This window comes from Phasianus colchicus, chromosome Z (assembly GCF_987193195.1).
Source record: "Phasianus colchicus chromosome Z, bPhaCol1.hap1.1, whole genome shotgun sequence".
NCBI classification, from domain to species: domain Eukaryota; kingdom Metazoa; phylum Chordata; class Aves; order Galliformes; family Phasianidae; genus Phasianus; species Phasianus colchicus.
The window spans coordinates 78,983,687-79,010,810 of NC_143476.1; the positions used below are offsets into that span (position 1 = coordinate 78,983,687).

At 39.4% G+C, this 27,124-nt stretch overlaps 1 protein-coding gene across 1 annotated transcript; it reads right to left on the reverse strand.

The window, feature by feature from the left end:
- Positions 1-1,989: 1,989 nt before the first annotated feature.
- On the reverse strand, positions 1,990-22,736 carry C7 (complement C7). Its single transcript, XM_090131696.1, has 18 exons — positions 22,558-22,736; positions 22,206-22,261; positions 21,495-21,570; positions 20,408-20,549; positions 19,522-19,663; positions 18,549-18,687; positions 17,212-17,346; positions 15,870-16,113; positions 15,112-15,225; positions 14,547-14,713; positions 13,357-13,585; positions 12,614-12,785; positions 12,159-12,246; positions 10,780-10,912; positions 9,677-9,868; positions 8,540-8,636; positions 4,992-5,176; positions 1,990-3,552 (listed from the first exon to the last, which is right to left on the reverse strand). The coding sequence occupies exons 1-18, from the start codon at positions 22,561-22,563 to the stop codon at positions 3,365-3,367; spliced, it is 2,505 nt and encodes an 834-aa protein (XP_089987822.1). The 5' UTR covers positions 22,564-22,736; the 3' UTR covers positions 1,990-3,364.
- Between the last annotated feature and the right edge of the window lie 4,388 nt (positions 22,737-27,124).

Sequence of the window (27,124 nt, forward strand, 5' to 3'; positions counted from 1 at the left end):
GTGGCATAAGATGACTTATGATAATCATCTAGTATTTATTTTTCTTGGGTATAATTTCTGCATAAATAGATGTGAAATCCCAGTTTATTTCGTTATCATCCCTAGCTACTTGTTTGTTTTGTCTGTGAAACTCCTCTGTGAGTTGCTGCATCAACATTCATTGTGCAATGCTGTTATTTACTGTGTAACAAGTTGAGAACAGCCCTAGGTTTTCCTGTAAAAGTTACATTTTTTCTTGGCTGACATGAAGTGCAGAGCTGTGCCAAGAAAAAAAGCATTCCTTATTAGGTTGGTGCGTGCAGGTATGTGTCTTCATACATATGTATAAACACGCTTACTAGAGAGACTAGAAGTGCTTTGGCATCATCACCTTCTCCCATTTCTTGTCCAACCACAGATACTGCAGTCCCTGTTCAGGCTGCAACTAGTCCATCTGTGTGGGCATGCATGACAGCATAACTTTACTTAAGTCTTCATTATTCTTGCCCCTGTGAGTAAGAACTCACTGGCATGATTTCTCCTTGTCTTTTAGCCTTGTGATATTTGCTCTCTATTTCTAAAATCGTCAAAACTTGTGAATACTGAGATACGTCTCCAGTGCAGCAGCATCGCACTATGAGCAATCAGTTGTTGCTGGGTACAGATGTGGCTGTCACTGCCAGCTTTGGCTCTGTATTTGTGCCACTTCTTTTCCTCCTGAATGCTGGCTTAAGTCTCAAAGCACTGCCCTGTTCTTAAGTTAATCCACTCTGATCTCCCCAGAATTTACTAGCTTAGCCACTATATTACTCTGGCACAGCTGTATCGTCCCCAGATCAGCCTGTCTTCTGTCTAGACAGCTTAAAGAGCAGGGAGAGTAGGTACACACAGCCTGAAGCCAACTTTGTGACTTTGGGGGATTTGGGCTTCTCAGAAAAGGTTGTTATTGATGAGCTGCCATAAAATCTGGTAGAGAAAAATAATTGAGAAAAATAAAGAATAAAACTCCAACTATTCTGTAGATATCGCCCCCAAATTTTCCCACTGAGAAATGCCTCTTCCTCATGCTCTGCTAGCGTCCAAAGGATTTATTAAATAGTCTTACAAGTTTGAAAAAGACTTCTATCTACTCATAATACCACTTCCTCCCTTTCAGTGTTAGGCAGTCAGCTGGATTTTTTTGTTGTTCCATTCTGCTTTTGGGAAGGCTTAATATATTTTCTAAAATGCCATAAGATGTCCTCAGATTTTCAGGACATGAAAGTACATTCTGACCCAGGCAAATATGAGACTGAAAACAGTAGATGCCAATTTGAGCAGGGAAAAGACTGTGATGTCACAGCATCTGTGATGTGACACAGAGCTATGCTGGAAACCTGCAAGCAGGCAGCTGGGAGGGAAAGGGTCTACAAGGCATCTACAGGACAGGACCTGGCTGGGTTGGAGAGTGGGAATGATGGAGTACACCATTAGAAAGAAAGAGGAGGAACATAGGAGCCCTGCAGAGATTTCAATGTGTCAGATGAACAGTGAGATATAAGGGACTGGCTGAAGTATTTGAAATGCCATCTTAATTAATATTTTCTCTCTCTTAAATCAGACTAATTTATTTTATGGACATAGGGATCTGTTCCTATTGATATCTGAAGGTGAATAACAGGCAATTTAGGTGTTTTTTTTTTTTTTCAACTGTTTCTTAATCAGAAAACCTCAGTGTTTGTTGATGACCTGTACTCATTTTCTACATTTTCCTTTCTGAAGACACAAATTACCAAGTCACTCTTCATTTTGCATTTTCTATGAGAAAGTTTCTGGGTGATTTTCTCTTGCTTCCAGCAGGTATGAAGACTAACGATACCCAATGGGCTCATTGTCAAGGCTTGTGTTGTGCCCCCAAGAAAAAGATTAGAAATGCTGTGTTAGAAATTTGGGAATAAACATGGGTCAAACACTCAGAAATTCCTCAATGATGCTGTTCCTTCATATTCAGCAGATAATTCAGAGTAAATAAATGATTAATTTGGCCTTTATTCTGCTTATTTTTATCTGTAACCTGTCTCCAAAAATTTACAATTTTCTAAAAAAAAAAAAACAACGCACAAAAAGTAATTAAAATGACAATTAAGATCCAGGCTTAATCTTCATTTCCAGCACCACAGAAAGCAAAGCATTTTCAGCGGAGAGTAGGGCCTACAAGAGTTAGGTAAATTGCAGATACAAACATGATAAACCAAGGGAGATGTATATTCTGCTAGGCATTTATTGATAGTAAGAAACAATATCTGTTACTTATAAAGCACACAGGCTTCTTGCTGATAGCGCTGCACTCTCTTGATCACTCATCCTGCTGCTTACTACCCACCTCTTGATGGGTAGATGACCTCTTATGTCATTACAGGCATTGTTTGAAAGGACAGCTGTGAGAGGCACCTCAGCTGATTTGCAAGATTCAACCTTAGTGAGCAAAGGTGGTCCTGCCTGATGACAAGTTTATAGAAGGAGTATGAGAGACTCCTTGCATTTAGTAACTGTCTTTCTTCCAAGGTTGTCTCCAAGGGATTGTATGCTCTCTCCATGCCCGTGAGAATGCATTTTCCCTAATAGCTCCTACTGAGAAAGATGTGCTGTGGTAGAAGACTTCTACATGCAATGGTCTGCGAGAAAACAAGTATTGGCAAGAGCATAAATATATGTGACAAATGTAATGCAGTTATCTGCACTTAGAAATGTAGCTCATGGTGATAGCCACAACAGTGTAGAATGGTGATTCTTCTTGAAGTGCTTCTGTGTACAAGAAACTGAGCAAAGACATTCGTCTCATTACTTAAAGCTGACTTTGCTGTTAATGCATCTTGTTTAGACCTTTAAAAGCTTCAGGCTCAGCAACAGGTTCAATGCTGTAGATGCTGTTTGCACAGCTGAATGAGGCACAGCAGGAAGAAGTTACTCTATCAGAAGTGAAGAATCTTATGTCTTTTTTTGTAAAGGCTATTCTTTTTCTAGGAAGCTGTATCTAGTCAGCACATGCATATGGTTGCGCTGCTCTCACAAAAATGCATTTGCCATGCTATATACTATATCCATCACTGCTGTGGCAATTGGAGTTCAGGAACACTTTTTAATTGTGACAGAAATGCAAACAAAACTTGCCAGTGCTAAGCCAGGAGCCTAAGCCAAGAGCCTTTGGATCAGCAGAGAGTGCAGCTCTGCCTAACGAAGGGCCCCAGGCAGTGTGACCAGAGCCAATGCACACAGCCCTGTAGGCTGCAGTGGGCTTCACAGCACAGCTTGTATTTGATAGAGCATGGTTTGAAGTATGTCCTGCCCAAGAGTTGACACATTTTGACATATCCCGTGGCAATAAACAAAGTGAACCATACACATCTCATTTGGTCTGCGCATCACAGGGCCTGATGCTGACGAGGGTGACAGTCTGCCCCTGGCACTGGAGCCGTCCGGCCTCACACTCTGTCATGGTCTGGTGGGCAGTGAAGTCGCTCACGGCAGCACAGACGCGGATGCCGCCCTCCTCGCACGGCGCATCTTCGTCGCACACACAGCTGTTGGATTGTGCTGAGCAAGGGCACAGAGGAAAAGGCACTCAGCATAGCATCTGATTCAATGCAAAGCGAACCCAAACCATTCCTAGCAAAATGTTACTGGGAGTAACGGCAACGTGCAGAGGGTGCTCTTCCCACCCAGTTGTAACATGAGCTGGCATTCAGGTCTGATGGAATAACTAGAAGCACCAACAGGTGGTGCTGGCTGCAACAGGAGCTCAGTGCGGACAGCAGGCCTTCCTCCTCAGCTAGCTTGGCTGTACTTGTGGGAAAGCTTCATCAGCTGTATGCTCTCAGATGTTACTGCTGAAGGTCCGCTAACACCAGTCTGTGAACCTACTGCTCTGGATTCCAGATACCATGTACAATGAGAGGTCTGTCCTTGGAAAGTAACAAACCGGTCAGGCACACACAACTTGTATTTTTACTTATCTATAGGCAGCAAAACGATTTGCTCCTACAAATAAATGTGCATAGTTGCATCAGTGCCAACAATAAATAATCATGTAAGGAGGTTTGCTTTCCACAACCATGTCTTTGTTTCAGTGTGGTGTGTGGTATGTTTGTCTCTGCTGAAGCTCCATCCAATTTTGTTATCTTTTTTTTTTTCTTTTTTCCTTTTTTTTTTTTTTTTTTTTTTCTATTCAGTGTTGGTAGACAAAATAGACAAGTTCCTATCAAGCAATCTTTTTTACTGTAAGAATATGACAATAACTGTGCCTTCTATCTGGGGCACTTCTGAAAACGTAATTTACTCCTTTATCTTTCCATTTCTGCCAGCCCTCCATTAAATGCACTGTAATGGAGGACACTCAGGGAAATTAAATCAGGGAATTTGAGAACTTCCACTGAACACAGATTGCAAAAGATTGGGCCTCTTTCCTCTGGGGGAATATTCCTTCACCTTTGCTCACAGTATGAGAAACTGGGGATATGCAGCAAAGTACAAACAAAAACAAGTGGCTTTTCTAGGTGGTACAGAATGAAACATTCAATTCCTTGCCACAGGATACAGCTGAGAAGACAGCTCATCCAATTCCAGGAAAAGCCTAGCTGTTCTTGAGGGCAGCAAAGACTCCTGCAGGTATTGAGTCGGGGAACTTAAAACAGTGAAAAAAAAGTGAGGCAAAAGCTTCACGCACAACTTCTCAAGGAACATCAAATCAGGTAACCCACTGAGGAGGGAGTAAGTGTAAGCTTTTCCTGTAGACCGCTCACTCTGTTACTCTCCCCCACGGCAGTTTCTTTTCCTTCCTGCCATACTCAGACACCAAACCCTGTGTGAATGGCTTGAATCTGCTCAGCAGTAGTGTGTGCCCTGTGCTGCTGGGACGGTTGGAGGTGCTGCACCAGCACAGGGCTGCCACCACTGTAATAGGGTGTAAAAGGGGTTACGAACTTCATTGTGATCATATAAATAAATTTCACTTAAAATCATGAAGAATCTCTCACCTTCACATTTTTCCCACGAGTGGCATGACCCACATGATCTCTCAGCTGCCTGAGGTGTTTTGCAGTTTGCTGCATTAGTAAGAGAATATTTTCTACCCATGCACTCTAAGGCATACATCTTGCAAACAGTTAAAGGTATGTTTCTCTCTGTTCTTGGATCTGTGGCACAGACGTCCAGGGAAGGACTGAAAATAAAAAGCAGGGTTCATGTCATTTAAAAGTGTGAGAATGGAAAACATTCAGTGCCCAATTCTTGTTTTTTCCTTTCAGTGAGGTACATCCAAAGAAAGCAGTGGTGAACTTGAGGCTTAGATGCATGAATAATTCAGACGTTTTTGTTTTCCACACAATGCTGCCCCTCAGATGTTAGCGTCCTCACCTGCCATGGGCCCCTTATTATTCACAATATCTGTACCTACATTTGTCACATGTATTTTCCTTACTGATCTTCTGTTGACATAAAGAATGAGTTTAGCTCTTTTATTCTGAGGAACAGTAAGAGCCCAACAGATATGTAGTGCCAAGCAGCTAATAACAGAAACTGTACATTTCTCTCCATCATTTTTACATCATTTTCTTGTCTGGCTGCACAGCCTATGAGATGCTGGGGCACTGATTTTTGATGTCAAAGTTATCTTAGCAGGTATGGGTACAGGAAATTCTTAATTTTTGAATATCAGCTTAAATTTGGAAGAGCATAGTGTGATCCAGTGGAAGCATCTAGTCTTTAAGTTAAGTTGTGTATTATGTTTAAAATTGCTCGGAGGCCTTTATATTTGCCTGAGAATGGTAAATCTCAGTACTTGAGCCTTAAGGACAAAAATTGGTAGAAGAGGCAGGTTAAGTTAGCTGGAAAAGTAAAAGTCAGATAGAATTGTGTTAATGTCTTTGCTTTGCACCACTTTATCAGCAGCAGAGGGGAGAGAGGCTGATTTCACCACTTGGTTGAACACAGGGAAATCTGATTGCTGGGAAAGGAACAAGGAATGAATGCTCCATTTTGCCAATCTGCAGCTACAATGCAGTAACACTTCAAGCTATCTTGAGACTGCTGTACCTATTTGCCATGGCTGGATCAACTGGGGAGAAGTCAGTGGAAATCAACGTGACCAGATGCATCAGAAAAAGGACAGTGAATCTCTGCTTATAAGATAATTTATTAATTTTTATTAATTTAGAAAGACTGTTCAGGGGGCTCTGAGCAGTGCAATAAAAATTATTAAAGGCAAGGAAGAGTCCTTATGTAAAGGGAACCTGAAAAAATTCAACAACTTCTACCCAGGTGGGGGGGAGGAACGTTCCTTTACTGAAGAACATATTATGAGAAATGAAATTGCAGCTGTAATCAGCATATACTTTCTCTCCCTTTCACCTGCTATGAGAGGTGGGCAGCTTTTAGTTGAAACTAAGTGAGAAGTTGAATTGGAAATGATTAAAATCTTAAAACTGTATCCAAGCCCATAAGTTTTAATATAACATAGGCTAAGACAGGGATGCTACACAAATAAATGTTGAGGAAAAACTCCTGAATCTAGAGCTTAGGTGCTAGTCTTTAGCCTCCAGTAGCTGAGGTTTCATCCATCTTAATGCACTAACTGTGCTATGACCCTTTCCCAACCTCACACCCTTTCAGACAGAAAAGCTTATGTTCATACTGTTATGTTCTCTCTGTCCACAAAAGGAGACCAAAACCAATGGCCTGTTAGAGTTGGTCCCTCACCTTCACAATTCCTGGGCTGTGTTTGGAGCGCTGACCCTTTCCAAAACTGCCAGGTGCTGCTTTAGGGATTCAGCAGCTCCACTGCCCACGATCATTCTCTGGCTGTAATTGGTGAGGGTAGATTAACCTAAGGCACTGTCATGAGGGACAAATGATCCCTCACCACGCTGTGGGATTCTTATGCTGTCACTGGACTTGTGATGCATCTGAAGCCACAATTCTTCCCATGTCAACTGTTCCCACCTCTTAAGCAGTGGCTGCTGCTGAGTGTCACCACCACAGCAGAACAAACCGGGCTACTTCTGCACTCTGAGGAAGGACCAAGATCTACTGACATGCCTTTGTCCTACAGCATGAATAGGCTGGCAGATTGGTCTGTTTTGACAGGTGATGACTTATCTTTCTATTCTTAGATGTGTTATTTCAAGACAGCAAAAAGACAGTAACAAAAATGACTGCTATCTATCTTCCTGACATTTTAAATATAATTTAAAAAGTGGAAACAGGAGGCAGTGGATTAATTTTAACTGAAGCTTAAATGTACTTATTTAATTTTACAATGTTATTGTGACTTTATCCAAGCCCTTCCCCAGTGTTGTGGACCCCCCCCAAATAACTTCACTGCATCCATGAACCAGAGATGTTGTTGCCTCACTTTAGTGAGTACTGAGATAAAATGTGTAGGACTAGGTTAGTAAAACAACTATATATAGTTGTTTAAATATAGGAACAAACTCTTAACAGGCTTATTACAAGCTTTACACTTGTGCAAGGCAATGTCTTCAAATACTTGCTGAGAGTCCACTGGATCTACAAAATCTGAACAAAAATCACTAATGTTCAAATTGTGTTAATTTTGGCTTATAACTAGAGTCACCATGCAAGGCATTACTGATCTCTGAGGCTGATGGGAACAGCGCACCTATTCCACTGAGAAATTCTGCTACTTTTAAATCACTGGAGAGGAGTTCAAAATATCTTCTCCCTGCTATACGAGGAAAGGACAAATCCAGTCTGTCATCCTAAAGTTTCCAAACTGCTTAGCTCCTGCTGTGACATAAGCTGGCTGGATTTCACATTTAAAGCTCAGCAGTGACTTCACTGGAAACTTTATCTGATCTTTGAAAACCAGCCAGATGTTGGAATGCTGAATTCTTTGGCACATTTGGCTGTCAGCACAGGATGGTCTGAGAGGCCTCTTCCTGTTAATCTCTGTTTTGATTCTGTTCCTTCAACATTTTGCAAGGAACTGACAGTTTGACTCATATCCATACCTTTGTCCTGCATTGCTTATTGCTGAATGTAGGCTTAGTTTGGATAGGAAATAAACCCTGGTCTGCAAGTTATGAGGTCAGGAAAGATGTCATAACTGATCTGTGCAAATGGCTGTGCAAATGGGAAATTAAATTATTGTGTCATTAGTAATACCGCAGTCCCTAGCAGGGAAAAGAAAGCTGCTTTATTACCCTACCTTGCTGCTTTGATGTTTTATGTCCCAAGGGTCTCTGTTCTCACTTTTCCTCCGTCTTCTAAATCTTCAAAATATCATTTTATCTTTTTCCATCTATCTCACAGATCAAGTGGAATTGAAATTATTCCTTCACCTTCTGTCATTTAACCAAATTCCATCATTGCTAAAACCCACTGACAGCTCTGACAAGGCAGGTAAGTGATGAGCAGGACATTGATTGAGCTGTAAAGCAAACAAAGTACTATGCCTGCTTCTCGTGAGTAAAGCTTTCCAAACTGTCATGGAATGAAAACTTCAGAAATTTAATTGGACTTGAATAAAGTGAGAAGGTCATTGCTAAATCCAGCCTGAACTTACCCACACTCATAGGGCAATTTGCACACACATTGTGACTGCTGCACTTTCTCCCATGGCTGACATTTAGGCTCTGTCACTTCTGGTTTCACACTGGGAACTGAAGTAAAAGAACACAGACAATGCCAAGGGTCAGAAAAACAAGGGCTGCTAAAGCTCTACTCCAAAAGTATCCTACCAGCTGAGCATAAAAGGCACTGGATTATACAGCCATGACACAAAATCATATCCTGCATGTTCATTAAAAGTTCCTTCTGCACAGAAGGAACCAACAGTATTAAAAATATATGATACACTTTATAAAGTTACTGAACAGTAATTTATCCATAGGTCATGAGTCAGATGGAAAGAGCCAGGTACTATGTTCAAGCTCAAACACCCATCTCGTTTCTGCAGCAGCTGTCTGTCTCAGCTAATCTTAGCAATGCTGAATCATTGCTAGCAACAGCTTTATCATTAGGTTTCAGAGTTACTGGCTTCACTACTGGAACCAGAAAAGCTAAGGCTCCTAAGCCCTGTGTCGAAATAGTGAGTCTTAATATTGTTATGCACTGATGGTAATAAAGCTGCAAGTTCCATCTTACAGTCTTTAATCTTCACTATTTTTTATAACCGTTGTACAAATGTCATGTTCCCTTAAGCAAGGCACAAGCTATTTCTAAAGATGGAAGCATTTTAAACTTTCTAATCATTACTGGAATTTAATAAATGATGCAAAAAAAACCCCAACAAAACAAAAAAGGCTCTGTAAGGCTAAACTGAAAGAGTTGTGAAGTTGGCATCAGTGGTACTTTAGATCTGGTACTTCTGTACTTCAGCAATGGTGAACTGAACTATGTACAGATATGTTAATCTCTCAGAAATTATTGTGGTTAATGTGCACATAGATTTGATACAGTGATGAATTATGAGAATGGGAAACTCAGGTTGCTGCTCTTTTGGTCTAGGCCTGATTGTCACCTGCCCTTCATCTCCAATCAGGCTACCTCAGGCAGCAGATAGCTGACCAAAAGACAACATACTTGAAAAGTAGGAGACTGCCTGGTGGCAGCCATGTCAGCAACAGTTCTATCTATACCACCAATGGTCTACCCAGAAAATAAACTCCTGTGTTGCATTTCAAGGATTGCAACGGCTTACCTGCTTTTTTGCACTGGATGGTTTTCATGTCAGGAGTCCACTTGAGACTGGACTCACACAAAATGGAGCGTGCCCCTTCTAGATGCATGCCATGAGAACAGGACAGAGTTATTCTCTCACCAATCTCATATGAAGGTTTCCATGGCTCTCCTTGCAGCCCCCCCTCCAAGAGAGGCAGGAGGCAAGCAGTTTCTAAGGAATGAAGCATTTGAGATAGCCACAGTGAACCAGTGGGCTGCAAAAAAGGGTTTCATCTCCTAAGTTTCTTAAGAAATCAAATCATAAGATTAGGTGATGCTCTTGTAGGTATACACTGATCATGTTAGCATGAGCTATTAACACATCACACCAGGAAAATGAATGTGCAGTACCAAGGATACTCTGACAATATCTCCTCCTGCTACCTGAAGGTCTGACCCATGCTTCTGCTGAGGATTCATACCAGTGAGTAACAAGCTAGCATGGTCAGATCATACAAACAGGGCCCTGGAACATCCTAAGGACTTAGTTCTCACAGTTAGATGGTGTTCAAGCAATGTGGACTAGCCTTTGTGGTAGTCAGTTATGGCTAGAACGGGTAAGGAAGAAGAAAAGTCTCTAATCCCACTCAATACTGAATCATAAGAAACAGCTTTGGCAAAAAGAAATCCTAAGGATAACTGACTGGTTAAGAGGAAAAGAGTGGAGTGAGGAGATTGTCCAAGATGGAAAATGATCCGTGAAGCTGTGCTTTTATGACAAGATGGTTATTTGAGACCTTTGTGGTTGTCCAATGCTGTCTTCTGGACCTTTTACTCAGTTTGCTTGGCTCATAACAATAATTCTTGAATTCCACCACAGGACTGAATTAAGGAACAAAAGTTTTTCACATAGAAAGTAATTCTTGGACTGGATTTTTCTCCTTGTTCCATTTCCTGTCTTAAAACCAGCACTCATGGACATGTTTCTATTCAGTATAAAAAATGTGGCTGCAAAATAAAAGTCAATGTAGAACAAATTCTGTCTAGGGATCTGGGAAATACAAGTGTGCATTTTCCCTGTTCAGAGAAGTTTCACTGGAATTCAAGAATTAAGTTGTATTTCAAAATGAGAAACAGACATACCCTGGCAATATCTGTCTCCACCCTGCCACTCCAAATTACTGCCACACTTAGCAACAGGATTACCAATGAGAGAATATCCATGTCTGCAAGCATAAACAATGCTTTTCCCAACAGGATATGAGTTTTCAGCATTCTGAAAGAAAGCAAATATGTGTCATTTAAAATATATAATTGAAAAATGATTGAGTCTTTGGAATACTGTGGACAGTGCTGGTTATCAATAGTCAGAAGATGAGATCAAAATGGAGATGTGGAAAAAAAAAATCAGCAAAATACAGAATATTCTGGCTACCTTAACTTACTAAACTAAGGTAGGGCTAGGTTTGAGGGCGCCCTTTGCCAGGGATCCGGCAGTGACACATCAGTTCTATCCTGTCTGTAAGCAGACAGCAAATATACCAGTTATCAAGCATTAGAGGAGGAATACAAGCTCTTAAACAGCCTTACAAGTGGATCAGTGAACAATATATGGCTTTGCTAATTCTTAGGAGGGCATATTATCAGTTCCCTCAAGGTAAAAGTGATAATGGTCAAGAAGAGCTGGACTTCAGGACATATGCCATTTGTCATTTTATTTATCCCTCTGTTATATTAAAAATCTCCCTATTATAAAAGAAAATGAGACTACATGTCAAAGTGCAGGGATTTACTTTTAGTTATTGAACCAAAAGCTCTGACTGGGAGACAACTATTGATTACAGAAAAAAATCACTAGCAAAAGGGAGAGCACAAAATCTGGGACCTTGCCTCAGGTTGCAGTTGTGCAGAGGCAACTGATGGGTTTGTCACTAATGCTTCAATCTATTTATTGAGCAGAAATAAAGAAGATGTAATCAATACTCTGAAGAATTTTTTCGCCCTTGTTATATAGGCTCAATTTACCTTTACATGTCATAATTTCAACAGAGAATAAGAAAGTGTAATGGTAAACCCCGGCATATAAACTGCAGATCCCTAAAATCTGTTTATAATTTTGCTGTGGACTTTCTGGATGACCTTGTGTAGTCTCTATGCTGTTTCCTCTCTTATTTCCTCTATATTAATATGTAATTCACAAGGCACAGCTGTTTTTTTAGTATGTCTTTAGGATATGGCACATGTAGATTTCTTTATTCTATAGGCAGCATGATACTGAAAAGTAAAGATTTTGTTCTGGTTTCTGTATGACTTTATGGTTTGCTTTTATTCTTAATAAAAAGTCTTAGCAAATGTCCCATAAACTTCAGCCAAGGAAAACTGCTGAGAAAGCCACTATGCAGTAGCTCTGATATTGAGCTTAACAGGATAAATACATGGCTGCAAGTGGATCTCTGCATTACTGAAGTTGGAATACTGCTGATGGGGATAGGACAGATAATAGAGTAATAGAAATAACTTACTTGAACAAATCCATTTGCCAAGAGAGGAGGAGGTGAACAGAATTCTGTAGGAGTTATGGATGTATCAAAACAGTGTGGTTCAATAAAGCTATAAAGTAAAGAAAAGTATGGTTAAGTTTGAATTCAGTTTTCCCTTCAAAATGCTATGTTTCCAAAGAAGCCTAATTTCAAGACTATCATATGTCCCATTTACATCACGATTATACTTAAAGCAGGCACTGCCAGGCTGTGTGAGAGAGTACTGAACAGAATAGTGTCACATTTACAGTTTTTTACCCCATTTTCCAGCCATACTTTCTATCAGAATCACAACTTCTGAATTTCATTTTGTTTCAGCTTAAATGTGACAACTCAATAAATGACCTTCTCCCTGAATTCAATATCTTACATGGTATTTTGGATTAGATTTTTAACACTTCCTGTATTCAGACCCCAAATGTTCCTTTTCTGCTTACCGAAAGTGCTGCAGCTCTTCATCCTCGCAGGGCCTGCTCTCATGCTGCTCTCCTATGCAGTCCTTCCCTCCGCCACTTGGGGAAGGGTTGTTGCAGGTTCGGCTCCTGGTTTTCCTTTCTCCTGAACAAGAGCTCCAGGAAGACCAGCAGCTCCAGCGTCCATCAACAACACCTATGTAACATTTGAGGTTGTTTCAGGTTAAACAGCTCTATAGGGTAGTTGTCGTTAAAAACAAACAAGCAAACAAAAAAAAACCCAACAAGCTAACGATGAGCCAAAATACGACCTTACAGAAAGGTCCAGATGGCAATGATCTGATTTCTCCTGGACTCACTGTTTCTGTAGCTATAATCCCATGGACTTGGAATTGCTTACCAGTCTAAGACAACATAACAGTAGCTACAGCTAGGTAAAAAATTAAAGTACAAAATTTTTAAAATGTATTGGTAGCTGGTCATTCAGTGCATATTCCTTCCTATTTATATTGCTATTCCTTCCTATTTATTTGTTTATTTATTTGTTTATAGAAGGTTGCAGTTTGAGTTATTAATATTGTCCACTGCATTTAACAATAATACAAAAGTTCTTTGTGAAGTACTGCTTGGACATGCAAAGCAAGACTCATTCATGTGAAGATCCTCCTGTGCTGAATGCTGGGCATCAGTGGTTCGTGCAGCAGGACAGACTTCAGAAGCAGGAGAACATATGCTAATTCTGAACTCTGAGCTTAAAAAGTGCTGACCTGGCTGTTCTTGCACGAGAGTTCCCAGCTCACAAGCTGCTCCAAAGGTGTAAGGCTTGCAGTAGCATGTACACTGAGTTCCTTCCACAGCTGCCTCACCCCCATTCTGGCATGGCTGGCATTTGCAGGGATCATTTTCAGCCATATATTCTTCAATTGATTGTTTTAGGTAATGCTTTTTGACTGAGGAGCAGGGCACTTCCTTTACCAGCTCATACAATGGTGTTAGCTGAAGAGAATAGAAAAACACTGATATTAAATAGTTATACTAGAGATAGAATGGTGTGTAAGCATATTTAGCCATGTGAAATGGTTTGTAATATATGTTCCTGCACATAGGACTTGAAAGATGCTCTAATTTCCTATCTGTCTAAATTCTTATGTTAATTTTTAATATTATCCTTTTTCTGGAAATTCAACTTTTCTTAAACAGCACCCCCTTGAAGCAACTGGTTACCTTAGATATGTTTAAAAGTATTTGATATATGATATTACAGTTGAGATAAATGTGTACCATAAGACAATTAAGCAAGGTACAAAAACCCTAATCCTTGCCAAACTGTTTCCAATCCAAAAGCCTGGATATCATATAATTTCATTGAGCAGTGACTGAAGGCAACAATAAGCAAAAACATTTTGCATTAACTGAAAAGCCCCTGGCAATTCCTTTGGTATCACACCTTTCTTCAGTATATGGACTGCTTCCAAAAAGAGTTTAAACAAGGTAGTGGTGAATATGGTCATGATCAGCCTTCTGTGTCTGGCTACCAGAATACCCAGTTATATCAAATTTCTGCATGCACAGAAAAGGGAGAGGGATAAAAAGAACAAGCTGAGTGGAAGCTGCACAAATCTGCCAATATGCCTTTCAGAAACAGGGCTATGTGGAAACTGAGCTTTTTCCAATGTTAGGGTGATTCTTTATCCTGAGACAGAGCTCTACTCAAGTTACTGAAGGCTTGTAAAAGGGTAGCTATTGACTTGCCAAAGGCTAGGCTGATGATACAGCTATCACTTCATGTTAACTTCATGGAATTTATTTCCTGTGAATTTTTTATTTAGTTTATAAATTAATCTGAATACAAAATTATTTCAGACTACTACCTGATTAATCACCAGCTATAGCTTAATCATTTCTCCCCTTGGAGTAATGCCATCTGCTCATCTCTGCTTCAGGAAACCATCCTTACCTTTTGTTTAATTACTCTGGGGTAGTCTGTTACAGATCTGGCCCAAGAGGAGTATCTCTGGTTGTTCCCAGCAGGATCAGCCAGGTCTAGATAACTAAGGCCAGCAACAGCACTTGGGCTTCCACCTTCTATGTAGGGATCTCCTCTAATCTTATTGCTGCTGCTTCCTGAAGATTTGGGAAGAAAAATAAAGAAAATGCCATTGTTGTGATATTTGCAAATGGAAATAGAAATGATACATGCAAAATCTGTACTAGTAAGTAGTCAAAGGACTCATTGATGCAGATCAACCATCTGTGCCTGTATCAAGCAGTCCTACATGGATGATATACAAGAAATGTCTGGTTTTGCAGGTGTCCAGAAAAAATAATAGTTATTGGGAAAGCATCAGGTACATTTTTTTTTTGCACTAGGGAGCCTTTTAAACTAGACATTTGGATCTGAGTTCAATACGTCAAGATGCAGCTCAACACAGCGATCAACACCTGCTCCTCATTTTGACAGATATTTAAGAGGGACATGGAAGCTGTAGACATAACTGTACAAGTCACTACTGAACATTCACCTGAAGAAGCCTGTAGCAGTTCATCCAGCTTAGAGCACTTTGTTTTCTTCTTCTTCACAATGAATAAGTTCCAGCCTGATGTGGTGCACTGATACATATCTGTTATGCTCATATCTGCAGATAAATCCATCCATTAACAGCACTGCACATAGGAAGCATGTTAGGTTCATTTCTAAGCTGCGTATTGACTTCAAATGTGCATTAGAAAGAAAAAAATAAGAAGGCAGCTAAAAAGCAGGTTATGTCGGAAGGTACACATGTTTCTAGAGCCTACAGATGGAGACTGACAGATGGAAGGCGTACTTGGGAAAGGCTTATTACTTCTTTCTTTCTTTTTCTCAGCAATCTCTAGTCCTACAGCTTTGCTCCCCACTGAGCATGTTTGTATATGTCACTCTGGTGTTTGCTCTGTTTGCAATATATTCTGTTTTTTACATTTTACCCAGCCTCCGCTTTTAAGCAATGTTTAAGCTTTAATATTATTTGAGATTCAGATTGGCCCTACAACATTATTTTACTCTTTGAGGTCCTGAAACAGCTGGGATAACTTGGCTACTCAGAGCACCCCAGGTTACACAGGCAGATCTTTGACTAAACATTGTAGTTTGAAACTTTTTATAGCCATCTTTCTTTTGCCCATGAAGAGAATGTGATGACAAGTAGAAGTATCTTTCTGGATTTTAGATATTAGCTGAAAGAATATCCAAAGAAATTTTTATTCTTATTTTATTTCTGGTAAGAAATACTTGGTACTCTACCTTCTGCTTTCATTTTGTCAGTATCCATATAAAATATAACTTTATATTGTCCTCCTAGAGATCCAGAATGTAAGAAATGAGTCCCAAAATTCTCAATAAATCTTCGGTAGGCATTATATTCATAGAAAACTGGAAGGTTGGCGAGCTCTTTCCAGAATGGTTCCGCAAGAGTGAGAAACTCTGGGTTGTTGTTAATAAATTGAGCAACTTCCACTGTGTTTTCAACAACCATCAGCTGTCTACTCTGGGGAAAGGAAAATAAATCAGTCATGCTTCATTTTACTAAAAGGATAGTTCTTATCAGCCAGATGATGAAGATGTGACATCAGATACTGACCTTTATAGAATTGTTGAAAGCAAATTGGAGGGACCAGAAAAGTTTTTCTTTTTAGCCTGATTTTATCTAGAGGATCCTTCATTTGTAAGGTGCTTTAGCCATTTTGAAGATGCTACTGAAAATAAAACCCTACATGTCTGCACAATGATCATCACCTCAGCCTCCCAAAGTTTCTTTTGAATTTTGTTAGACTAAGTCTTAAAATACATTGTTGTTAGAGCAGCAAGACAAGCTTATCCTCTGTTAGCACGGAAGCAATAAAATTTATATATTTGTGACTTGATTTTGTTTGCTGTGAGATAAAGGTTTTACTTCTTAATTGAGAGTCACTCACAAATTACTTATCTAATGCTTAATTTGATATATGTTTAAGGCAAAAGTTCTCTCTTAATGGAGTGCTATTAGAGGAAAAGATATTATAAGACAATTTAACCACAATATTATTTGAATATTTTCAGTCCGATACACTCACACAGATAGTAGGAAAAAAAATGTGTGGAGGAAAATGGAAAAGATTAATCAGTTATAATAAGAAGCTGATGCTTTTCTTTCTCAAATATGGAGGAAAATAACTTGTAAATAAATGAATCACTGATAAAGAGGAAAAAGAAAGAAAGAAAGAGAGAAAGAAAGAGAGAAAGGAAGGAAGGAAGGAAAGAAGGAAGGAAGGAAGGAAGGAAGGAAGGAAGGAAGGAAGGAAGGAAGGAAGGAAGGAAGGAAGGAAGGAAGGAAGGAAGGAAGGAAGGAAGGAAGGAAGGAAGGAAGGAAGGAAGGAAGGAAGGAAGGAAGGAAGGAAGGAAGGAAGGAAAAACCAGCAGCCAAGCCATTTTATTGGCAACCAAACCATTGATCTCTTTGAATATTTTAAGGGATTTCTTTTCTGTCATGCTCTTTCTGCCAAAAATATCTGGGCAGAATTAATTTGTGTATCTCTCTATGAAAGTGCATGAAAATGATGGAAATATTTATGGAAAATTCCAAGCTACAATGACAATTCATACATACCTTATGACTCTGTTGCTCATTTTTCTTCTCTGAATAACTGTATCCACTATTTGATTTTTTCTTCTTTTCTGTGTGTTTCATATATGACCAGCTACTGTTGAAAAACTCATAACTGAAATCATTCTGAATTTTAACCTAGAAAATGGAAGAATTCTGTATAAAGACGTTCATGAAGGATGTTAAAAATCATATCAAGTAGACCAAGTTCTTCGTGGTGCAAAATACTGGAGGCTGAATCCACTTCAGATTTCATAAAATGTTGTGGAAACTATTGAAAAGTGTGTTACTTTTCAGTAGTGTTACTCTCATACAGGATGAGAGGTAATGGCCTTAAGTTGCACGAGGGAAGGTTCAGACTGGATATTAGGGAAAGGTTCTTTCCATGAAGAGTGGTAATGCATTGGAAGAGGCTGCCTAGGGAGGTGGTGGAGTTACTGTCCCTGTAGGTGTTCAAGAATTTTGTAAATGTGGTTCTAAGATACATTGTTTAGTGGGCATGGTGGTGGTGGGTTGATGGTTGGACTAGATGATCTTAGTGGTCTTTTCCAGCCTTAATAATTATATAATTCTGTGACGTGTGTGTGCATATGTATGTATACATGTAAGTTTGTATATGAAGTATTTACATTACAAAGTAAAGTACATTAATGATTGCTTGGCATACTTTTGATAAGAAGGAGACAAACCAAATCCCTGAGACAGTGATTTAAAATAAAATGTCTCAGTGGAAGATCTCCACAAAGTGTTCCAAAGCCAGATGCCCATCATGTTTCTTAAGGTAATTCAAAGTTGCCAGTTTATCCAAAAGTTGCAGCTTATCCAAAAGAGGTGACTTTATGTTCTAGCTGTGAGAAAGTTAGAAATCATATCTGAGCAATTACATTTTTTTCTTTCCATTTTAGCAAGACATAAACTAACTTATTTCAAAATAGTAAGCATATGGATACACCTTTGAAATAATTATATACCTTAATTTATTTATTTTAGCTTTTAATATACCAGATTCTTTCAGCACGAACTGACACAACATTCACAGAGCACCTAGTGTCATATGGCCCACAACTCTGGTGGCAATGAAATGTTTTGCTATTGGCAATAGCGTAAGTTTGGTATAACTCCAGCCAGCAGATGTACAGAGACACCGGATTCTTCTCTTTGCATTTAATTCTGTGAAAGATGAAGCACAGCCACAGTTCCTGCGGTTTCTGCAGAGAGGGAACAGGTATAATTCATCTGCGTTTAGGGAAGCCTATCTGCCAAGGGACGCTGCAAGATTTCTCATTCTCCCCATTATAAACGTTACTCTAAAGACAAAGTTGTGCTTAATGGAAACATACCTGGAAGGTATAAGCAAGAACACTCTCACTCAGCCTGTAGTATTCTCTCCCATCCCCACTGAAGACCTTTCTGCATTGTCCTCCAAAGTTTTTTGTATGAATAACTCTTCCCCTCGACTCTCCAGTGATTGCATCAAAACTGCATGAATAAAAGCATGAAAAATCATTAAGACACTGAGGCAGAAATTCTTCTACAGGAATTAAAAATTACCATCCTGTTATAACTGAATGCTATATCTGCAGCTAAGATCATAATCTAATTTACTTAAGAAAAGGGGAACTCAACTGACAGACCCTTTTATCTGTAGAACAAGAACTCATAAGCACATGGGAAAAAAAAAGTTCTTAATTTTTCAACAAAAATGGACACACATTGATTGACTTTAAGATATTTATGTTTATCACAAGTGATTTGATTTTTATTTTTCCAGGAATTCATGTGCAATAGCAACAATAGGACACCCATTCAAAAATAGTTTTATACTATACCATATAGTATGATATATGATGTAATTATATAATTGAATCATATCATGTTCCAAGTGATACAACTGTGCTAAAGAAACATGAGACAATTATTTTGTTAGGCTGCATGGAGGATGCAAAAGTAAAAATAGATACGGATCCACAGCACTAAATGAAATAGCAGTAAACAAAAAGAATGAACGTTGCTGGTTCATTTTGTCCGTTCTGATAGTTATGTTTTAGTGGCTTACATTGTATTTCACATATTAGAAGATGTATTTAAATAGTAGAATAGTAAGCTTTATTCTTTGCCTCAAATCAAAGAGCTAGTACATCTCAGTTGCACTGAGCCACCAAGAAGATGGAGGCAGCGGTAAGGAACACTTTTCCATATCAGATGCTCTACCATTGGCCCAGGAATTCTGTCTGTGTAGTGGGAGCTTGTAAACACAATAAAAATATGAAAGCTTTTGGCACCAGTACTACTGATGTCTGCACAGTACATTACCCTTTTCCTGTAAGTTCTGAATTTGGAGGTGTTTTATCAATATCACATACAGTCATCTTCTCTTCACATTGATCTTCATCAGTACCATCTTCTTCACAGTCCTGATCTCCATTACACAGAAGAGATCTGCTAATACACTGACCTAAGAGGAAACAAAAATGCATGAGAAAAGAGGAATGTTTGTTTAAAATTCAATATCACCTAAAATCAAAATGACTCTTCCACTTAATTGTGATGTTAATCAGCTTGCCATTCCCACAGTGGACTCAGGAGGGATTGTGAAACAACAGTAAACGTAGACATAAAGAAATAGTGTGTAGTACCGTCACGAAAACCACAGCCAATCAAGTCTTCTGATACATTAATAAAACTGTTTATTTCTAAATTTACTTCCTACGCTTTCATCTTGCGGCCTTATCACATGTGATTAAATCTGATTATCTCTCTGATAACACCAAAACAAGTTTATCATATTTCTCCATGATAAATATCTGCCCAATGAGGTAGTGTGTCTTTTTTGTGAAGGTAACAGAAGTTGCCTGGATGCTAGATTAGTCTGGAGTCCCTCAGTGTCCAGGACCTAGGTGGTTTCTAAGATGTTTGAATATAGCCTTGATCAGTTTTGAGCAATGTCATCTAAGGTTGCATTCTTTAATTACCTTTTCTTAATTAAACACAAAAACATACTCCGAAGCAATTCAGTAAATTGAAAATTAAAAACAAGCACATTTGAGGCTGAAAAGGAAAAAATTTCTTGCTAAATCAAATCTATTTATAGGTCAAGGATTTGCTAATAGCATTGCTCATTTATAAACTTCAAAGACAATAAAGTTATATTTCTCAACTTCAAAGTCCAGAAAATAGTTAAAAATATCTCGGATGGTACCTGAAGAGCATCTGAACCGATCCCCACAGCCATCCTCTGTTGGGCATCCCCTTGTCGGAGTGCAGGGTCTTGTTTCAAAGGCATCACCAGAGCAGGGGTTTCCCCCATACTGCCCATAAACCGCTACTGTCCGTCTCCGAATCTGAATGTAAATCAAGAGAGATTTTAGAAAATCAAAAGGTAAAGCAGAAACAGTTTACTGGTGTCAAGACAGGATGCTGCTCTACTGCTGTAAAGAATGAGGCATTCACTACTTTTTCCTAAGACTAACCACACTTCCTATTGCCACAGTATTATATGGTAACAGATTCACAAGTTAATAATGAGACAATTGTGTGGTCTTTAGACTGAGCCATAAACCTGGTTGGTTTGTTCAGTAATCTGATATGAAACCAAAAGGAGAAAAGTGCTGACAAATTTCAGTTTTCTTTAATATTATTAATAGGCTAGCCATGCCTGATATGAATTTGCTAGTTCCAGATCAAAATGCTATTGAGAGATATAATAAAATCTAGCAAGTGGGTTTCCTTTGGCTTCTAAAAAGCAAAAGTATAGTTTCCTAGCACATCTTTAATTTTGACCAAACCTTCCCTAACTGATGCAACATAAAAGTAAATGAGAAAGAAAATGAAAGGTAAAATCAACAGAATTATAGAATTTATAGAATTACACTTTAAAAATCATCAACTTGTTTTCATTGTATGTAATATTTTGCAACAAAGTTTTCTTCCCTTGATGTATAACCACTCTGATAAAGAATGAATGGAAGTGGTACAAGCCAAGGAAAGTCTTGGTGTACTGAACAGTTCAGTTAACCTTTCTGGAAATGTCACCAAAACAAAAACAGCACAAATTATCTTACAACATGAATACCACAACTTTGAAAGAGCGCACAGAGAAGACAGACTGGAGAATTCCCTTCTCTAGGGTCCAGCAGCCTTTCTTGCTCTTCTGTGGAACAGCACTTCAGGTGCTTTTGTTTGAAACTTGGTTTGAGTTTAAAGATAGAACAGATTCTCCATTAATGGGGAAAAAAAAAACATATGTTTGTGAAATCATGCATACCTAAAAATGTGTCTATTTATACCTGTTTTTGGGTACAGCCATCACACTCGGACCAAGGGCCAAAAGAATTCCAACGGCAATTGACTGGATGGGAACGGCTGTCCCGGCAGGGTTTTTGCATTATAAAAACAAAAATGGAATGTTGTCGATTATTTCCATTCAAAAGCATTAGTGAGAAACTTCCTTAAACAGCAAAGCAGACCTCCAAAGAAAATGAGGGGAGCCATTAGGCTCCCACTAAAACCACCAAGATTTGCTTTCCATTCTTAAGAATAAAATCGGTTCCTTCTCAGCTTTTCTGGTCACTGATCAGCAAGAAACTTGGCAAGTTCCCTTGTCTTGAAAGTCATTAAGGCTCTGCGAATACACCGCTAACTTCAAAGACCAGCTCCACATTGCAAAGTAGAGAGCATCCAGATCACGTCCAGAGGTGTCTGGACAGCAATCAGGGTTGCAGTGCCACAACATGCGGCTGGCTCAGGGCAAGGTGTGGTTTACAGGCTCACACCACTACTTGCTCCTCCTTCACTGAACAAAGAGATAAGGGACACCATAATTTCTTCCTGTCACCATGGATAACAGTGGCAATGCTGATACCAAACATTGTCAGTTCTCTGCCAGGAAATTCATCTGAAACCACCTTTGAGCCCAGCCCCATGACATGCAACTGGCACTGTCTGTTAAATTATTCATGCTTAGTCTGTACCATGCTATTTTCTAAATAAGTATTCACCTGGAAAAAGTGGGAAAGAAGCCTGAAACCTCCAGCAAGAAAAAAATCCCCAGCACCTGAAAAAAAGAGAAGCAAAGCAAACTTACTTTTTTCTTTTCCTTATTTTTCCATTACCTCATGCAGCTATTCCAACTTCCTGCAATCTTTACACTACTCTGCTTGGAGAAATAAGGAGAATAGTGCACTGATCTTCTTCAGTCTTGTTGTGCAAAGTACTGTTTTTCAGTTTTCTTCTTTCTTCCAATTCTGCCCAGTCACATTTTCAGCTAAGTATTTCTCCACAGAAATTAATATTTCATTGCATTTGCTATATTCACTTCATCAGTACAAACTAAGTAAACGATTGTTTTACCTTCATGTTAGATGAAGTACTCAGACATCCAGCAATTACCAGGGAAAATGTGCTTCCACTCAGTTCAGCAGCTGAAGGAGTCAGTCAGTCTGTCTGCTACTGTATGCCTCTGCTCATTCTGCCTTGCTGTTCAGCTTTTCTTTCCCCCAAAAAGTTGAACACTGCTGAGGAATTTTATCTTAACCCAGCTATTGCTCTCTGGGGACACAGCTTGCTCTTGGAGCTGCCCAGTGTTTTTAAAACACATAAATCAAGGCTTGGCTGGGCAGAATGGGGCTGGCAAAAAGATGTGAGGACTGCTTACTGGAAGAATGTCTTTATCTTCTCTGTCACTATTTCTTTCCTCCAAAGGAGACTTTTAGGCCAGTCCTGGTGTCACATATGCTGAACCACAGCTGGTCTCTGCCTCCAACAGGCAGAAATGCTCTAGATTTAATTTGATGTTGCCAAAGTTTAATTCTAATCATGAACATTCAGTCTTCCCTTCTGTAGTTGTGTTGATTTCTGTCTGTTGGTTCTCATATTGAAAATCAGCTGATGGATATGAATACAGTTTTATTCCGTTTTTATTACGGCCCTGTTGTGAAAGCCATTGGTATTTACGCTACATCAACAGCTTCTTTTAGGGGGTTCACTTTTTCTTTCCCTACCCTGCCATGCTTCCTTATTTTTTTTTTTTTTCTGATTTTTTTTTTCACTTTTGGGAGCTGATCTATTCTACTAAGAAAACAACACAAAACTTTATTTGAATTTATCCTAGCTTAGCCTGCATGAGAAAAGAAGCCTCATGGAAAAGAGGCTCCTCTATCTGAAATCTCTTCAGATACTACATCTCAGGCACTACATCTGTTTTGAACTGTTTAGCACAGTCCTCAGAGAAAATGTCTCATGTCACATCATTCCTCTAGGGAGACATTTAAATTCTGCACTCCTTTGGCATGGTCTGCTTTCCTTGAGAAGATGTCCAGGTCTTTGGTCATGTTATTCCACCTGTGTCAGGGGCACTGTGCCCATTTTTCAGAAGTTGGGAAAGTTGGGAACCACAGAGCCCATTTATATAAGGCACAGGCTGTCTTTGATACTTTTCATTTTTATTAACTATGAACCTCTTTTGTAATGTGATTTATACACTTCCTTCACTTTTATATGTATTTTACTGCTTCCAGTTGAAATCCTCATGTTCCTGTTAAGTTGAATGGCCGATTTGTCCCAAATTATTAGGGGTCATTTGCCTTAGTAAGAAATGATTAAAACTGAGTTCAGCCAAGTTGCTGGCTTGATATATGGAAACTTTCCTAAAGACTATTTTATCTCTCCAGACATATGCCTTGCAGTTAGTTGTTTTAATGGCTTAGATAGAAATGTCAGTTTCTGTAAGAACATCTTAGTTACAACAACCTTCAAGATAGAGATGTGCTGTAATTTGCTCACAGATAACACACACAAATAAACATGAGAGGCCAAATACAACCAGCAAAGTATACATGTGTGGTGTGGGTCTGCTCTTAAGGAGTAGTAAAGTTGTTGAAATTTTATTCACAGAATCACAGAATCACAGAATTGTAGGAATTGTAAGGGACCTCCAGAGATCATTGAGTCCAACCCTCCTGCAAAGCAGGCTCCCTACAGCAGGCTGCACAGGTGGATTTTGAATATCTCCAGAGAAGGAGAACCCACAGCCCCCCTGGGCAGCCTGTTCCAGTGCTCTACCAATCATTCAAAACAGTTAATATCAATAGAGAATCTACCTTCAAGAACCATTTTGGCAAGACAGAATTGTTAACTTGGCAGATGGTGGTATACTAGTCCTTTCAGCATATGTTCTTTGATACCAAAGGCCAAAGACATTATCTTCCTACATTTGGGAATAGGATCCTACTTTTTCACTGACCATGGCTTCAGCAGTGATAAAAGCAAAGAGATGACCTGACAAGGTGCAAAACAGAGTGAGGTTAGAGCTGGACTTGTGCCCTTCCTTAGACTGCAAGCCTATGGCTCCTTTAATGCTGTGCAATGGATTGCTGCTCAGCCTCCTCTCAATGGGACTGTGAATGGTTGGCTCCATTTTATAGAGTGTTTACAATAACTCTTCTCTGCTTAGCACTTAGGCTCTATACCTTCTAGATAGTTTCCTACTTGTATCTGTTAAGGCAATGTAAGTCTGTGTGCATTTGTGGGGTAACCTCCTTGCTTTTTCTGATGGGTGACTATGCAGCGCCAGCACAGAGCCAGGCTGTGACTGGTAAGTACTGCTACAAACAACAGAAATTATTACTGAGAGATCAAACTGAGGGAGGGAGCTCCCCAGTTATTTTCCTAGAGTGCACAGCAGTGAGGGACAGAGCATAACTTTCAGAGAAGGTGAGGATGATTTTCCATTACCATTAGTGAAAACAGCAGTAATTCCTGCTCTACTAACCATTTGGCACTAAAAATGCATTTATGGTAGGAACTTTCAGTTTTTACTAAACGTTTCTAATGTCTGTACAGAAATGAACTGTCTTTAGGCTTAAAAGGGAATTTTAGGGAGAGTAAAGGAAAAGCAATTTGAGAGAAAAAAAGGGTTAGCCATAAGGCAAGGTATTTCTTATCTCGCACCACATGATAATTCTAGCACAAGAATGATTAATGTAATGCTTCCCTTGCTGGGCTAATGATATCCTGCCTGGTTTGGAGACAGTATGAAACATTATTGTCTGTATTTTACTTCACACTAAGGTCAGCCAGAATATAATTATATCAGAGATGTTTCCCTATAGACTTTCAGCCCTTTGTAGGATTGATGCTAAGGTTACTCAATAGTTTACCCAGCCTTAAATAGTCTTGAGTCTTCATTGTCCAAGTTCATTATGTATTACAGCCCTGAAGACAGTCTGTGCTCTGTGATTGTTGCAAATGCCAAGGATTCAGTGACAACTGAGTGGAGAAAGAACATCCTGTCATTATGATTTTAAACGGTGAAACTGACTCAGGGAGGTTTTGGATTTGTTTCTGATTGCTAATGCCATCTAATTTTTTAAAAGTGTATTAATTGCCTGTTTTGCTTTTAAAGTATTTGTCATGTTTCAAGGATTAATGACAATGCCTTGGGATGTGTATCTATAAAATATGTCAGATAGCACTGATGTTGTGCTAACAGTAATACAAATGATCCTCTCTCAAGGGACTTTGCAGAAGGATATTGCCTTCAGAAACTGGAATGAATGTACTGAAGACTGTGTCACACAAACAAGGGCAGAGATAATTCTGGCTTAAACAAAGTGGGTCAGAAGAGAAGAGCTCATGTTACCATAATTCAAAATTCTGAAGGTTTTAGTAGCAGATAAGTGATAAATTAGACTTGCCTACAGCACAGACATTTCAGCCTTTGGGGAAGGAAAGGTCAAACATGGCCAAAAAAGTCACTACTGTTCTCGAGAATTAGGTTCTAATCTTACAGCACAAGACAAGGTGAAAAATTTTACAGCTTGATACTGCCCCGAATACTGAGTTTCTATTCTGCTTCTCCACCTCTTTTTCTGCTGTTACTTCACATCCTGATGATGTATTTCTCCTGCACATCTGGCATTGGGTTTGACCCATTTTGGTTCTCCTTATGAGACAGTTTAGTCCATTACAATAAATTCAGCAAAAAATATGGGTGCTTTTCTGCTCTGTTGATGAGTTAGATTGGCTGCCAGGGAGTTCAGATAGAAAACAGAGCCAGGAAGAGGGTAGCAATGCACTGCCAGGGTGGAGAGGGACAGGGAAAAAGAAATGAAACTTGTAAGATAGAAGGGAAGACAAAAGGAGACCTTTCTGCTTGCAGATCCAGCCAGACACTCCATGGGCTCAAGTATCTGCAAACCAACACCTTACACAACTCTTCTGGTTGATGCTTATCCTACACTACTGATTATAGCCACCCTGTTCCTCATTGCTTCACAGGACTCTGCTGGACATGATGGTGGAATCCAAATTCACCATCCTATCTAATGACCAGTTGCCCAAATGGGCCAGATGTAGGCGTTCTTTGAGGTTGAATGTTTATTTCTTCATTTCTGAAACTACTGATACTTCTAATATTCCCTGAGTCATCCCAGTTCCATGATGAAAAAATGCTAAGTTTAAACTGTCAGTCTCTGGAGGTGACTGAGGTATGGATAATAAACATGAGAGAGATTTTCAATGGCCTTTATCACTGAGGGATGAAAGTTGGGTAAGGTCTTCCATGAGCCCTCTCAACCTGAAAATCTGCCTGCAGCAGATCCATATGCTCTCATACACCTGCCCAGGAGCAGAGGCTCACACATGCGTAAAAGAAGTGCATTTCATGAATCAGATGGCTGGTCCCATGATTTTAACACTTCAAATAAGCTAACACAGAAAGAGTCACATGCAACAGCCGCATCTGTTCAGGAAGAATTATTGCATTGCATAATGGTAACACAAAGCACAAATTAGGTAGAAAAGAGTATCTCAAGGATTAAATCATACCAAGGACTGTACAGTCAGTTCCAAGCAACTGACCCTCAGTGGAAGACAAGGTCAGTTTTTCACAAATATTGAATGATTTAAGCTTCTGTTT

What these genes read in the sequence shown, in the direction of transcription:
- C7 (XM_090131696.1), bottom strand. An exon ending in TCGGTTCAGATGCTCTTCAG is followed by an intron (nt 19,664 to 20,407) that starts GTACCATCCGAG and finishes GTTTCCTCTTAG; the next exon opens with GTCAGTGTATTAGCAGATCT. An exon ending in TCTCGTGCAAGAACAGCCAG is followed by an intron (nt 12,786 to 13,356) that starts GTCAGCACTTTT and finishes AATGTTACATAG; the next exon opens with GTGTTGTTGATGGACGCTGG.